This window comes from Vipera ursinii (assembly GCF_947247035.1).
Source record: "Vipera ursinii genome assembly, chromosome: 1".
In the NCBI taxonomy this organism is placed as follows: domain Eukaryota; kingdom Metazoa; phylum Chordata; class Lepidosauria; order Squamata; family Viperidae; genus Vipera; species Vipera ursinii.
In genome coordinates this window covers 51,629,741-51,645,710 of record NC_139512.1, presented here as the reverse complement: position 1 = coordinate 51,645,710, position 15,970 = coordinate 51,629,741, and the positions used below count along the sequence as shown (strand labels likewise).

Below are 15,970 nucleotides of genomic sequence, written 5' to 3'. Positions count from 1 at the left end.
AAAGGGTCTAATTATTTTTAAAATGGTTGTCAATTTTTTAAAACACATTTTTCTTTTATTTATTTATTTATTTATTTATTTATTTATTTATTTATTTATTTATTTACATTTATATACCGCCCTTTCCCTGAGGACTCAGGGCGGTTTACAGGGAATTAAAAAATCCACCATACAAAAGTTAAAAAACCAAATTAAAAAATATTAAATTGACCCTGTACACTTAAAACCCCAATTAAAAATTTCTCCTCAGCCTGGGCCCGAGAGCTCAAAGAGCCAGGTCTTCAGGCCCTGGCGGAATGATCGGAGGTCGGGGGCAGTTCTCAGCTCCACCGGCAGCTGGTTCCAGAGGGCAGGCGCTCCCACTGAGAAGGCTCTATCCCTGGGTGTTACCCGCCGGCAATCTCTTACCGGCGGAACCCTGAGCAGACCCTCCCTGTGGGAGCGCACTGGGCGAAGGGCGTTTGATGCCGGCAGCAGGTGTTCCCTTAAATACCCCGGACCCAGGCCATGTAGGGCTTTATAGGTAATAACCAGCACCTTGAATTTCACCCGGAGGGCAACCGGAAGCCAATGCAGCTCACGGAGTAGAGGTGTTACATGGGAGTATCGGGAGACCCCCCATTACAACTCGCGCGGCCGCATTCTGCACCAGTTGAAGCCTCCGAGTGGTCTTCAAGGGCAGCCCCATGTAGAGAGCGTTACAGTAGTCCAAACGGGAGGTCACAAGCGCATGAGTAACTGTGCGTAGGGCGTCTCGGTCCAGATAGGGACGCAACTGGCGCACCAGGCGAACCTGTGCAAAAGCCCCCCTGGTCACGGCTCCTATGTGGTCTTCAAAAGTGAGCCGTGAGTCCAGGAGGACGCCCAGGTTGCGAGCCCTATCAACGGGGGGTAACACCTCACCCCCCATCGTTAGAGGTGGAATAACTTGGTTAACCCGAGATGCCTATATGCACAGCCACTCAGTCTTGGCGGGATTGAGACAAAGCCTGTTTCTCCCCATCCAGACCTGAACCGCCTCCAGGCACCGGGACATCACGGAGAGGGCATCACTGGGTTGGTTCGGGGTGGAAAGAAAAAGTTGGGTATCATCAGCGTACTGGTGATACCCCACCCCAAAACCACGAATGATCTCGCCCAGCGGCTTCATATAGATGTTGAACAGGAGAGGCGAGAGGACCGACCCCTGAGGAACTCCACAAATGAGAGACCTCGGGGCGGATCTCTGCCCTCCTGTCAACACCGACTGCGAGCGGCCCTGGAGGTAGGAGGAGAACCACCGTAGAACGGTGCCTCCCACTCCCAACCCCCTGAGACGTCGCAGCAGGATACCATGGTCGATGGTATCGAAAGCCGCTGAGAGATCTAATAGGACCAGGACAGAGGAGCAACCCCTGTCCCTTGCCCTCCAGAGATCATTCACCAGCGCGACCAATGCCGTCTCCGTGCTGTGTCCGGGCCTGAAACCCGATTGGTACGGGTCCAGATAATCAGTTTCCTCCAGGAACAGAGGGAGCTGATGCGCCACCACACTCTCAACAACCTTCGCCAGAAAGCGAAGGTTGGAGACTGGACGGTAGTTGTCTAAAGCAGCCGGGTCCAAAGCAGGCTTCTTGAGAAGGGGTCTCACCACCGCCTCCTTCAAGGCAGCAGGGAAGACACCCTCCTTCAGAGAAGCAGTTATTACTGCATGGAACCAGCCTCGTGTTCCCTCCCGAGCCGCATAAGCTAGCCAGGAGGGGCACGGATCCAACAAACAGGTGGTGGTGCTCAGTCTCCCCATGATCCTGTCCACATCATCAGGGGAAACAGGGTCGAACTCAGTCCAGATAACGTGCTCAAGACCGCCTGATTCCTCCACATCAGACTCTGCCCAGTCAGAGTCCAGGCCGGTCCGGATCCGAGCGATTTTGTCCGCCAGATGATGACTAAACTCCTCGGCTCGTCCCTGTAAGGGATCCTCTCTCACCTCCTGGTTAAGGAGGGAGCGAGTCACCCTAAACAGGGCGGCCGGGCGATTATCTGCGGACGCGATAAGGGCGGCAAAGTAGTTAGACTTCGCCATCCTTATCGCCGCAAGATAAGACCTTATAAAGGTTCTTAACTGCAATCGGTCGGATTCGGATCGGCTGGATCTCCAACCGCTCTCTAGACCTCGTCTCCGACGCTTCATCTCCCGGAGCTCCACAGAGAACCATGGGGCCCAACGGGATCTGCGCCGGGTCAGAGGTCGCATGGGTACAACGCAGTCAAGTGCCCTGGTAGCAGCCGTTTCCCAGGCCTCCACCAGAGCATCGACTGGGCTGTGGGTAAGGGTGATAGGTATAGGCCCAAGCGCCCTCTGGAATCGATCCGGGTCCATTAGGCGCCTGGGGCGGAACCAGCAAAGACAAAATACAGAAAAACTAAAACTGGTAGGAATACAGTATTTCAGGTTGCCAAGGAGCTAAAAGGAATATTGTTGCTGAAACATGATATAAGCAGCAGCTGGAGAGGTTCTGAGAAGTAAGGCTGTGGCTGTGCAGCTCTGACTTAATAAACTCTTATCATATTCCAAGGAAAAGGAGTATGTGCTATGAGAGACAATATTTTAATATTAATTGGAATGCTATAAATTGTTAATAAAACTGAGGATTATATTAAATTTAGGTTTTTGTTTCATGCTTAGTTTCAATATCCAGCAGTGCAGGATTAAATACTGCTGTTTGTGTATAGTGAAGTATCAGCTAAAAAGAATCAGTCTTTAATTGGTCCATAGGAGTTGTATGAACACCATAGCCCTGAGCACTCTCTCAAAATATGACTATTATGTTCCCATCTGTTTATCTTCATAGTTACAGCATGGTTTGTAACTAGATTATACTGAAATGCAGAACAGTAAATATTTTTATATTTTGCATAGCATTGTGTAAGTCTTGATCAAAAAAAGTCATTTATACTCAACTTTGTCGACGCTGCTAACATTGGATGTTCCTGCTCTGACAATGATGAAAATGCAGCCATTTTCTCTTTTCCTTTAACATGCTTTTCTTTACTTTTAGGATTCAGGTACAGTGGGTGGGGGTGTTGGGATGTAAGCTCAGTAAGCCATAATAATAATGCTGCCGTGGGAACTCAAGGACGAGCTGGTAACGTTTTGGCGGGCTGAGGAGAAAGCCCAAGCTTGAAGCTAATTGGGGAATGTGTTTTATGACAGTTTATTGGAGGTGAGAATTATACTTTGTTACTTTGTATCAGGGGGAAGGGAATTTAGTTTTTAGGTTCAACTATGTAGTGCCGATACTTTGTTTCCCGAATAAATGTTCTTTAAGGAAGAATTTTGCCTCAAAGTTCTTTTGATGGGTTTCATCTATCGGAACCATGACACACTTATTTAAAATAGAACTACTTTTTTAGTGTATATTTACCCTCCATATCAAATTATTTTACAATTTATGAAACTTCAAAAACCCTAAAAAGTTAATATGTTTGCAATGAAATTCTGAAATTTACATTCTATATACTTGCAATTTTTTAACATGTGCATCTCATTTTTATACATAGCTCCGGATATGATGCAGCAAACATGCCTTTATTAACAAAATATTATGACATCACTCAATTCAGGAAATGTTTATCTTAAAACCTTTAATAGAAGCTTCATATAATAAATAATTACAACAGAAAGAATGCTTTTAACCAATTACAAGAAAATGAAAACTAAATGACTTTCTTCTAGATAAGTCCATGGCTGACTTTATAAATCCAGTGCTTTCTGTTCCTAAGCCTCTTATTTGATTATACAAAAGTCACTATGCTCTAAATGAGCAATTTTCTTTTCATTGTGGAATTCAGCTCTGTCGATGTGAGATTTGGGACTTCCTGTTTTTTGAAGCCATTCCTGAAGTTGTCGGACTTTGACAAGAGGGCCTTGGATTTGTCCCTGCACGGTGCCATAGTTGGTATTTTGGACCCAGCCAACTAGACCCAACTTTTTTCCTTGTGCCTAAAAATAACAATATACATGCACATTTTTAAAAAAAATCTCACATATACATATGATTAATCTGAATTATATCAAAACTTTTAGAATTCCTCTGTAGAGAATTATTATACATCCACTAAATTACTGTGTAATCCAAACTTCTGCTAGGCCATCCAAGATAACCAAGACTAATTGGAAATATATTATGTGTTGTTAAAAAGAGCTAATATAAAAGACAATGGCATCTTACAATAATAAAGGCAAAAACAGCTTACATGTGTCTATTCTATTGACTTCAATAATATGACTTAATTCAAGTTAGGACTGCAGGTAGCCCTCGACTTATAGCCATGCATTTAGCAATGTTGCAACTTAGAATGGCATTGAAAAATGTGATTTATGACTAGTCCTTGCACTGATGACCACTGCAGTCATCAGTTTATGGTCATGTAAATAAAATTTTGGTGCTTGGCAACTGGCATGTACTTGATTGTTGCAGCATCTTGGGGTCATGTGATCACCATTTATTATTTTCCCTACCAGTTTCTGACAACCAAAGTCAATAGGGGAAACCAGAAACAGTTAACAAGCATATGATTCATTTAACTACTGCAATGATTCACTTAATAACATTGGTTAAAAAAGATTATAACATTGGGGTATGACCCATTTAACAACCACTTTACTTAATAACAGACATTCTGGTCCCAATTGCGGTCATAAGTCAAGGAGTACTTATATTCAGCAGCCTAAGCAAAGCCTCCAAAGTCTTCACAATTATATATATATTATTATATTTATATGCCACCCATTTCACTGTCAAGCAACTCTGGGTGGCTTGCAACACAAAAATACAATATCAAATGGTAAGAACATTAAAAACATTCAGCATTAAAAGTTAAAACATGAAAAATCAACAAAGAGCTAGATAAAAATGGACCAATACATAAACCGGATGGAGGTGGAACCTTCTAATTTATTAACCACCTCCAGAGCGTTCACCAGTTTGGAAACAAGTGCAGAAGAGAAATGGGAGAAAAGTGACAAAAAATTACCGGTTACTGTATAATCTATTATTACCTCAGGGGAATTACAGACTGAGCCCACTCACCTGGGTATGTTTGCGGAAAAATACCCTTTGCACTTTCCCAAACACCTCATAGTCCACCGAAACGAGGCCTTGCCCCTCAGCCATGGTCGGGGGTGCCTGTCCTGAAAACAAAATAGTCAAGCAGAAAAAGAGAGGCAGGTGCCACCCCCGCAGGGAGACTGTCCCTCGAGCAACCTCCAAAGACTGCATTGTCGAAGCCCTTATAACTGAAGTTAACCTGACTCTCGCTTCCCTCCCCGGCGTCCTGCAGGGGAGGTTGGAGGGCAAGGCATCGCTCCGACAGACCCCTCCCTTATTTCCACCCCGTTGGATATAGAAGACAGAAGCCTCCGAGACCTGCCGGGTCAGCTTTCGCCCGGCAACGCGAAGCTTTCTCTGCCAGCTTCGCACATGGCCAGGGGTAGGCAACCTCGGCTCTTTTATGACTCATGGACTTCAACTCCCAGAATTCCTGAGCCAGCTTGGCTGGCTCAGGAATTCTGGGAGTTGAAGTCCATGAGTCATAAAAGAGCCGAGGTTGCCTACCCCTGCACATGGCTGTCCCTCTAGAATCGACCGGGCGCGAGCGGCGCAGCAACGGCCACTAACGACGAACACACCTCCCAAGACCGGCTTCAGTTCAGGATACAGAACCAAAGTGGAATTAATTAAACGATTAATAAGTCGAACAGCGCTGCTGCTTTTTTTTACGGCTAAACGGCGGACAGCTTGGGCTATAGCTAATATAAGGAAGAGATGGTGCGATTCCTAAAGAAAGACTCTCACCCACCGGAAGCCGCTGTGGTGGAATCGGATGTAGCGGGCGCGCTGTTGTTGCTACGCAACGGTGCTAAACCGCCGCTCGAAGGTTTGGTGGCCCCGGTAAGAGGAAACAGGCAGGCGGGCGCGGCGCGGCGCGGCGTGCCTAGCGGTTGCGTGTCTGGAGCCGGCGGGCGGGCTACTTTGGGTAGGTGCGTGAATTCCAAGTTGTAGCAGCGACAGTGTGTCCGTCGGTTCCCTCTTTCCAGAGTTTTGTCAAATTTAGAACCGGCAGTTCTGGTCCCATTACACCAGTGTAAAATCATTAATAGAGACGAGCGCTAGTTTAATGCTGTGTAAGCTGTAGCGGCCGCCTTTAATAATAATAATAATAATAATAATAATAATAATAATAATAATAATAATAATAATAATAATAATAATAATAATAATAATAATAATAATAATTTTATTTATATACCGCCCTTTAGGGGGGAAGCTTTCCCTTCACTCCTCTTTCCTATAGAAGTGAACCCTAATAGCAAAAGCATTCACGATCCTTGGCTTCTCCCAGGTAATATTAGAAAGCTAAGTGGAATCGCATTTGTTTAGGGGAGACAACCAGAAATCCCCGGGCTGTAAGCTAGAACAGAAAGTTTAAAAAAAAAACTTAGAAAAAAGGAATGGTAAACCATTTTAAATTGTGGCCAAGAAATATGGAAGAGCCAATGGACTGGGATTCAACTGGAAGAATATTTTACCTACAGAGACAGGCATTAGGAAGGAAAATGACCTAGACCTAGAGTTTTAGAGTTATGAAAAGGTCATCTAAGTATGATTTAGCTTTCTTCAGGTTCCTAGTGTAACCACACAAAGAAAAGTTATTTCTGCTCTATAGGCTAGTAAATAGTTTGATTGCCTTGACTTGTTTGTATTGGACATAAGTACAGTAAAGTAATGAATTTATAGAACAGTGGCAGTGAGCATGTACTGTATGTGTGTGTGTTTATGTATACACACACACACAGAGAGAGAGAGAGAGAGAGAGAGATTTCCATCAGCTTTAGGGTGTGTAAATTTTAATGAATTCTATATTGTAGAAGTAAGGAAATGCTATGATGAAGGATGAAAAACAGACACAAATAAACAAATGTTTTTTGTTATGCGCTGTAAATTCCCTTTCTGCCTTTGCTGTTTTAAAGGAATTTCTCTGCTGTAAATACTGACTTTTTTTATTTATAACTTTTCTAAATTGGGAAAACGGGAAACAAATATAAATCCTAAGGGAGTACATTTTGTAGCTTGAGAAAAACATAGTACAAGTGTTCCAAATATATCTTGAAAAGAACATCTTTTGCAAATATTGATCTTTGGACATATTTGTAATAGGAAAGGCCAGACCCTTATATATGTCAGATCCCACACGCTATTAGGATTTTGAAAACTTAATATCAACATGGATCAATTTAAATTACATCAATAAACATCCAGCAGCCAATGAAGAGTTTTTAGGATACATACTGTTATTCCTTGAATTTTGCATTGATTGCTAGTCTGGCTGCCTCCTTTTACACCAACTGCAATTTCTGGATAATTTTCAAGATTAGGTCCATTTTATAGGTTACAGTATCCAAGATGGGATATACTGTAGTGAAGGTATGGACAGTTGTTGCTAACTCAATTAATTTAGAAATTGCAACTATCTGTGCAAATGTAATTCTCACAATCTTAAGTCCAATGGCAGCCAATTAAATAGCACACTCAGACTATGAACCTGCTATTTTACTTCAGGTAAAACAAACTAAACATCAGTTCACAAATCTGGTCCCAAGACCCATTCTTACCAGACAATCTAGGAGCATACCTTTGTTTAGCATGCACAGCTATTGAAATCTAGCACAATTAACCAGTCTTCACACATATGTATATTTTTTAGCTTGATTCACTAAAGTTTGTGTCAATCACTGCCAAATGAACTGAAATGCATTGTGTGAGTCTGTTATTGGTCTATAATTGCATAAACAATTTTTTTAACTAAGATCTTATATCTGCCATCTTTAGGCAAGAAATAATATCCCATCTTCAAGGAAGCATTGCTCACTCCCTAAAATATGGGACCAGTTGTGGTTGATTTAATAAAGCAGGTAGGGCAAGGAACAAATAATCAGGTGTTAGGCCTAGCTCTGTACAATCTTTTACATTCTAGAGATCTACAAACTGAAAAGAATACACAGTTAGAGGAAAAAATGTCAGGATTATAACCTTATGATATACTCAGTACTCCAAGTTGAGATAGATCTGATTATATGCAAAAATTATGTGAATTCTTCTTCCCTTTACTGCAAAATCTTGGTAAAGAAGGTGTTTCAGAGTACAAAATAGAAATGTTGACTTATTATTTAGAAATGCAATGAAGGCAGATGGAGATTATGCAGGGTGTGGTCAAAAATGTCATAATGCAACCATGATTAAATCAGTTCATTTTTAATAGGGATTTTACACATTCCACACTTAAGAAACAGATGGAGCTTCAATCACCAGATTGTGGCAACCATACTGAGTTGTTGTTGTTTTTTTATCCCTGGAGACAGGGAAGTGAGCAACTTTGTTTCTTCCAGCGTCCTACGAGTGACCTTTAAATGACCTCAGTGTAAGACACTTGTCTTCCAGTTTTCATTTTTCCTATTCACTTCCTTTTTTCTCAGCTTCCTAGTAACCCTAAGGATTATTTGTGCCCTCAAGAATTGTGATCCTAACCACTAAAATTATTTCCATATTCTGTAGATTATTCAGTCTGTCAGCATTATAGCTGACAAAGTAGAAAATTCCTCCAAATACATTCTATGCAATCTAATAACTGTCCAGAATAAAATAGGTATGGAGTGGGCAGCTTTTATGGTTTCCACATTCAGACTGTGAGATATATTAGACGCAATGCAGTACTGTTAAACTACGTTCTTTCATTTGCACACTTCTTTTTATTGATCATGGCTGAAATCCTACATTCATTTTGTTGAAGAACATTCATTTAGATTACTTGCAATCAGAGCACATTTTCTCAATCATAATAAAGGAATACTAGAATGAGAGCTGACATTATAGCATGTATATAATTTGTTGCATTTCCTCAGATTTAGTGGAAATGCTGAATGGCTCAGTTGCAGTTGGCTGTGTGTTCACATATGGATCCAATAGCATCCAATTCCAGTCTTCCTGCCACAAGTCAGGAAAGATGTCATCCTGAAGTTCTTAAAGAACAGTCCCAATTAGAACATCTGAGGAATAATACCCAGCAGCAACTTGTGTGCTATAAAGATAAGAAATTGAAAGATCTTCATGTTCCCAAAGAACGGAGCTCTTCCTGTACTCAACCTGCAGAAAGTAGTCAATTGATCTTAGAGAAAGCAGGCTTTTATTCTGCTGGCCCCCATAACTGGTGTTTCAAGGGTCAGGCCAGCACTGTGCCTTCCCACTGGAGAATGAAGCGGAGAGAAGGCGTTGACAGAGCATATCCACTTAAACCGGTCTTTCACCCAAAATCTGGGAATGATCTCTTACCAAGTTCTTGGCAAATTGGAAATGCAGCAGCTAGAGAGATTCCTTCTTGTGGGATTAGCTCAGAGAAAACAAAAGTGTCACATGGGGTGAAGGCTCAGCCTGTAGGGATGCCCTCTCTTTTTTCTGTACAACAATCTAATAGAGCAACTTCTCATTCACAAAGAGCAGAGTCAGGCTATATTCAAAAACTGGAGGCTGCTGGACGGAGTTTGGAGGAGGAGATCCAGCGAAAGGAGGCTCTCCTTAGGGAGAAACTAAGGAAAACAGAAGAAGAGCTCCGTAAAATCCAGTGGAAAAGGCAGCAGAATAAAGCAGAAGCAAAAAGAGAGCAAGGAGGATTACGGATGCCTGAGAAGAAAATGACAGCCATTTCTCAAGATTGTGATTCCAAATCTACCACACAATTACGTGATGATGATCAAAAAGTGCTTGTTCCAGAGACTACGATAGCTTCAGTTGGGACTGCCCTGCTTCCACAGACACTTAATATGGAAAGGCTCAAAAAGCAACGATTGATAGCTAGCAACAATAAAATTCGAGATAACTTCTCCAATATTTCTTCCCCTCACAGCCTAGAACCAGCAACTATACACAACCAGTCTTGTTCTCTAACAGGAACCCCAGTAGCTAATGCAGAATCAGTGGCAGCAGAACCATCATATACAGAGATCCAAAATGATATAGAAGATTTGGGAGAATGCAGTTTTTGTGGACGGAGACTTTACTGTTCCAGATTGGAGAAACATATGAATATTTGCAGGAAGAATCATGGATCCAAGAGAAAAGTGTTTGATTCAAGCAAGGCTAGAGCAAAGGGCACTGAATTGGAAACATATCATCTCTTGAAGGGCTCAGATATTTCACAGGTAATGTGCATACATTTATTAAATGTATCATTCTGTGGTTTATATGGGGGTTATCAATGCATTTTCTAATTCTTATGTTTTCCAGCCTTAAGCTTTTTGAGCAGCATCTGGCTAGGATAGAGTTCAATCTTTTTCTTCTGAGCTTTCTTTAAAACAGACCTCTTCCTTAATACCACTTGGTGGTCCATAATTAGTTTTTAATTTCCATCATTTAAATACAGTAATAAATATGATGACTACTGAAAATGGTGTTTGGAAGAGACCAAAAAATAAGGCAAATTCTCCATTAATGTTTATTTAAGATACTCATACTTGGCCTAAAAATACAGAGCAAGTTTAACATTTTTTAACCTTTATTATTCATGAAAAAGGAGGCAATGAGACTTTGAAAATAAATGATTAAAATTGTTACATTACAGAATCTGTAATGAATGATCAAAAGTCACTGTAATAAGACAGATTGACAGTTGGTTCTAGGGAAAAACTATAAAAAGGAAGAAACCATTTATATTTAGGATGAGGAAGGAACATAATGCAGTAGGATCAAAAGTTGTCTTCTTCACACTATCCAATTCATAACATTCTTGCTAGTGCAGTAAATTTCATTCACAATTAAGTTATGATATTGAATTATTTTAATGATGGCATAGATTAAGAATGTTATATTATCAGCTTGAAATGACCTAAGGAGGAAGGGGAAATGATTTTTTAAAAATAATAAACTTCAGCCTTTACATACATTTTATAGTCCCAGTAATGTAATTTAAAAAATTCAAAATGTCTGGCATTAGAACCTACTCTTATATATGACAATATAACTTTTATAAAGAACTTCTATAGAAGCCCTGGTGGCACAGTGGTTAAAATGCAGTACTGCAGGCAAACTCTGCCCAAAACCTAGAGTTCAAGGTTGACTCGGCTTTCCATCCTTTGGGGTAGGAAAAATAAGGATCCAAATTGTTGGGGGCAATATGTAAATAAGGCTTCTACATTGTAAACTACCCAGAGAGTGTTGTAAAGTGCTATGGGGCTGTATATAGGCCTAAATTGCTATGCCATTGCTATATAAGCCTAAATGCTATTGGTTATTGCTATAAAAATAGTTACAGGAATGGTAACAGTATGAGCTAACAAAGCTGCATTAATTCTTTTTAATTATTTTTCCCACTTCCCTTTCTTGCTACAGAAAAAAACTTCCAGCCAAAATCTTCAGGCTTCCAAGGAAAGCAATGCTACATCTAAACAAAGCAATTGGAGACAGAAGCATGACTCTTTCATCAAGACTTTGCGCAGGGCTCGTGAAGTGCAGAGCATCATCTCCAAAGGCGGAAAGGCCTCAGATCTTCCCCCAGCACCAGCTATGGAAAATCCAGACTACAAACTATGTCCATATTGTACTCGTCAGTTTGCACCCAAGGTTGCTGAGAGACATATACCCAAGTGCAAGAACATTAAGAACAGACCACCACCACCACAGCAAAAAAAGCGTTGCTAGTAAATAGACAAGATGGTATCTGCAACTGGTGTAATCCTACTTAGGTTTCTTGTAATTTTTCTCGGTTTAAGGCAACTGAGTGGCAGTTTTAGTGTAAAGCCAATGAGAAATCCACAAATTTTAAATTATTAACCCTTATACTACAGGTCAAGGTACCTAGATGGACAAAAAATGGTGTCTTCATCTCAAAATTTTGTATTCTGTAAAAATGGTTCGCTGGGATTCCTTACATATTTTGCAGTGGAATTTTTGAAGAAAGGCTCTGCAAAAAGGCCTATTAAAAATTGGAAGAAAATATGACGTTCTTATAAATCATGGCTCTATACTTGTGACTCTTTGATGGCACCTGGGATCAGTTATTTCTTCTTCTTTTTTTTTATTGAAAAGTTTTAACATACAATCAGTTATTTCTTCTATGAGCTGCCCAAAATAAATGATTCCCTTTTCTGTGCTGAATATCATAAGAAAAAGCACCCATGTTCTAGAAAATTAATATTTTAAACATTAGAATGATAGCTGGCGGTAAGAGCTATTTCAATGTATTATGTATTACTATTTACATTGGCTGGGAAAAGCTTTACAGTCAATTTTGTTTCCTGTTTTGTAGTATTGCATAAAGTTAATTTTCCTTACTTCAAAGTAACCTACACAAATTGCTGTAAAAGAAAAAAGTGGAAGTTTTGATGGATTGTTCTCTATAGCATAATTGTAGTACCTGATTTTCATCTCTCTGCAACTTTAAGATTAGTGAAAGGAAACGAAGATAGTTATTTGGAAGTGGGCATTTGTTTAGCTCTGCCTTTGCTAACAGATGAATTATTAAAATGTCTGGGAATAGGTCAGCAGGAACAATCAGCAAACAAATGGAATAAATATATTTATATGCAAACTAGCTGTCTTCAGGCAACAAGCATGGTCTGTATTAAAATATGTAGAACATAACTTGCTTGCAAATGCAAATGTAGTATTTGCTGAAAGTGGAAACATATGGATGAATGCTTTGTTTGGAAAGTACCGATTTTACATAATACAGTTAGCAGAGTATAGTATGTGATTCCCCAAAATTGAATTGCTAGTTTTATCTGACCTTCAAATTTTCAATGATCTGGTGCTAACTTAAAATTTTAAGAACAGTGGAAAGTTTCATTTTTCAATAATAGGTTTAAAATTCAGTATTTGTCTGATGTGGAAAATAACTGTTGCCTATGCTGCTAATTTTGTTGGAAGCTAAAACATATGAAGAATGGTTGCAGGAATTGGAGCATGTCTAATTTGATGGGGGGGAGGAAGAATGAGGGGTGACATGATAGGAAGTTCCAGTATCTAAGGGACTGCCACAAAGAAGAGGAAGTCAACCAATTCTCCAAAGCATCTGAAGGCAGAATAAGAAGCAATGGATGGAAAGTAATCAAGGAGAGAACCACCTAGAACTAAGCAGAAATTTCCTGGCAGAACAATAACAGTAATCAGTGGAACAACTTGCCTCCAGAAATTATGGGTGCTCCAACACTACCTGAACTTGCAATTCTGGCTTGTGGCTCAAATTCAAATGGGGTAATAAATTCAGTTTGTTGTTTTACAAATCTTAAATTATGTATACAAGCACAAGTGCTATATTAGTATATCATGGTAAATGCAAGTTGGTTGTATTAATGGAAGGACCAATGATTACTTTTTCATTATAGGTCAGTAGTGTTTATAGTTCTGTACAATGCAGCCATATCATTGTACTGTTGTCTTCGCATCTATTGGGTAGAAGGCAGTGGTTTGCTTTATTTTCCTTGAACCATGGCCTTGTCTTTTAGAAAGCTGTCCTATAGTAACAATATGGATAAGTCTAATGTGTACAGTAAGAAAAAGATTTTTGCTTGAAGACCTTTTTTGGATACAGTATACTCTTAAGATTAAGCTAAACCTCAAAATGTCTTTTAAAGTGATATACCATCCCTGATTGCACTATATGTTATATATTCTCACATTTTATTTTTATTAATCAAATTTACATACCCCCATTTCACTATCTAAGTGTCTCAGGGCAGTTTCCAAATTAAAAAAAACATAACATAGACAAAGCTAAAAAAACAAAGTTAAGAAGCTAAAAAAGTTTGGTTTACTGGTTAAGACACCATGCTAGAAGCCCAGGTTGCATGCCACCATTGGATCCCCATGCTAATAGAGCTGGTTCTTAGGTCCTGGAAAACCAGAAGAGTGGGAGGCCAACCTCATCTTAGGGGGCAAAATGTTCCTTAGGGCAGGTGTGATGGCAAAGAAGGCTTTTTCCTTGACTCCACCCTTTTTTTTTTAATCTCATGGGGTCTGCAGCATGCTTCTCACATCTGTTCAGTATCACTAGAGAGGCAATCTCTGCAAAGGTATTTTTTTATCAAATGGCAGGGTTTGGTGATACAAACATTATTAGAAGTGGTGCTTCATAATTCTAGGGTGTTGTATGAACTCAACCTATATTGAGAAATTTCTCCTCTTCTACATTATTTTTCATGTTATTTATTTTCTGAAGTTGCTGAAAATAGCTTATTTACTATCATGAAGTCATAAGAATGTACAAGAAGCTTTCCCAAATAAATTGTGTTCTGTCTTTTCCCTATGACATGCAGCTGCATTAACCTGTTCTGAAGTGATTAAATGTATTCTCCAGAAAGGTGTATTTCAGCAGTGCTTGAACAGTGCTGGTTCTTCTACAGTACTTTCTGATGGTTTTTATCTTCTAACCTTGTATACCCAGTACTCAGGAACCAAAAAGTGCTTTGTAATCCCCTTATCAATTATCTAATATACAGCTATTTTTCTTCAAGACACACTATTATATAAATCAGGGGTGTCAAACTCAATTTCATAGAGGGCCGCATCAGCATGGCGGTTGCCCTCAGGGGGCCAGGTGGGTGTGGCCAGGGTGGGCGTGGCCTACTGGGTGGGCGTGGCTAGAGTGCATATGGCCTACTGGGTGGGCGTGGCCAGCTCTACATCGTTCGCATCAAGGGTGCCTATGGGGGCCTGGGCAGGAGTGGGACAGATCTGAGGGTCTCCGGCAGGAGGAGGGTCTCTGGGCCAGGGCCAAGGCAGTGGGGGCCGTTCCCTCACTGTTTCCAGGATGGCTTCGCGGGCCGCATGAAACCACTTTGCGGGCCGGATCCGGCCCCCGGGCCTTGTGTTTGACATGTCTGATATAAATGAAAGGTGGTCTCATCAGTATTCTTTGTTCAAGCCTAATTATATATGATCCCATCAGCACCAAATGAATATGTTGTTACTGATGTGTCCTACTCATCATCTTGATCAGTGTCGTATAATTTATATTCTTGATATAAGCAGTCTTCAGTTAATGATGAGCGTTGGGACTGAAGTTTTCCATTACTAACTAAACGATGTGGTTGTACAGCATGAGGTCTTGCGACATCTCTTAGTAATGGCAATCCCAGTACTCCCTGCTGCTATTTAAGCAAGGATCACAGGTTGTTAAGGAAGTCCCGTGTGGCTTGCCAGCAAGCTGGAGGTATGTGACTGCTGCTAAGTAGAAGATACACAGGTGGCTGCCATAGCACAGTAAGACTCCGAGTGGCTGCTTCTGAGCAGAGGATGTGCAGATGGTGAATGTGGCTGGGCTGGGGGTGTCTTGCTTGAGGTGTGGGTAATTGCATGGTGCCGTATGAGCGCAGCAGGGGCAGAGATAGCTGCTGCTGGGATGGGGAGAGTGCAAGTGACCTACCAGATGACTTATGACTTTCCCTACCAGCAATCCTATTGACTGCTTCTGGGAAGCCAGCGAAGTTCACGAATAGCAATCAAATTAACATAAGGGTGTTGGGATGGCTGGAACTTGAGAACCGATTATAAATACCACTTGGTTAGCCCTGACATAAATTCAAAGTCGTTGCTGCATGAGTGGTTGTTAAATGAAGACAATCTGTAATCATAATGACAACTAAAGGACTAAAGGTATAAGCAACATCATATAGAGAGAAAAATGATAAGTTGTACCTTTGAATGATTAGTTTTAAGTGTTACAAGATTTTCATATCTTGCAGTAGAATTTCTAAAAAGTAAAGCGGCACCCATTGCTGAAAATATTCAAAAACAGCAGCAGCAGCAGGAGGAAGATAAATGTTGCCTGTGAAAATATGGACCAAGTTTACCATGTCTGATCATGATAAATAAATGTAGAACCAAGTAATCTCAAATGTGTGTTCCTTGAAACATCTTCGATTTCTATTAGAACAAAT

General features: G+C 40.6%; 3 protein-coding genes across 9 annotated transcripts in view; 1 reads left to right on the top strand and 2 right to left on the bottom strand.

Annotated features, from left to right (window-relative positions):
- Positions 1 to 3,607: 3,607 nt before the first annotated feature.
- Positions 3,608 to 15,749, bottom strand: ACYP1 (acylphosphatase 1). Of its 3 annotated transcripts, XM_083349098.1 has the most exons (4): positions 15,729 to 15,749; positions 5,845 to 6,187; positions 5,076 to 5,176; positions 3,608 to 3,985 (listed from the first exon to the last, which is right to left on the bottom strand). In XM_083349098.1, the coding sequence occupies exons 2-4, from the start codon at positions 6,137 to 6,139 to the stop codon at positions 3,770 to 3,772; spliced, it is 612 nt and encodes a 203-aa protein (XP_083205224.1). In that variant the 5' UTR covers positions 6,140 to 6,187; positions 15,729 to 15,749; the 3' UTR covers positions 3,608 to 3,769. The 3 variants fall into 3 exon arrangements, with proteins under 3 accessions (XP_083205224.1, XP_083205226.1, XP_083205225.1); XM_083349100.1 differs by lacking the exons at positions 5,845 to 6,187; positions 15,729 to 15,749 and adding an exon at positions 5,675 to 5,817; XM_083349099.1 differs by lacking the exons at positions 5,845 to 6,187; positions 15,729 to 15,749 and adding an exon at positions 5,293 to 5,309.
- Positions 8,325 to 11,732, top strand: ZC2HC1C (zinc finger C2HC-type containing 1C; the record flags this gene model as incomplete). The annotated part of the gene is made up of 2 exons (XM_083349087.1): positions 8,325 to 10,237; positions 11,424 to 11,732. Exons 1-2 carry the CDS (start codon positions 8,963 to 8,965, stop codon positions 11,730 to 11,732), a joined length of 1,584 nt encoding a protein of 527 aa, XP_083205213.1. The 5' UTR covers positions 8,325 to 8,962.
- NEK9 (NIMA related kinase 9) overlaps positions 9,577 to 15,970 on the bottom strand; it is a 40,863-nt gene continuing 34,469 nt past the window's right edge. The window contains exons 23-24 of one of the 5 annotated variants that reach the window (XR_014490774.1): positions 15,729 to 15,858; positions 9,577 to 9,625 (exon numbers count right to left, since the gene is read on the bottom strand). The gene's annotated coding sequence lies outside the window, so the exon portion shown is untranslated. Of the gene's footprint in view, positions 9,626 to 10,543; positions 10,921 to 13,438; positions 13,478 to 15,728; positions 15,957 to 15,970 lie in introns of those variants that run through there. The other 4 variants (XR_014490775.1, XR_014490776.1, XR_014490777.1 and 1 more) reach the window with 4 other exon arrangements.

Coding starts and splice junctions, on each gene's coding strand:
- ACYP1 (XM_083349098.1), bottom strand. CDS start 6,139: ATGATTTTACACTGGTGTAATGGGACCAGAACTGCCGGTTCTAAATTT. Junction 5,177..5,844: donor TTCCACCACAGCGGCTTCCG/GTGGGTGAGAGT, acceptor TTTTGTTTTCAG/GACAGGCACCCCCGACCATG. Junction 3,986..5,075: donor TTTTCCGCAAACATACCCAG/GTGAGTGGGCTC, acceptor TGTTATTTTTAG/GCACAAGGAAAAAAGTTGGG.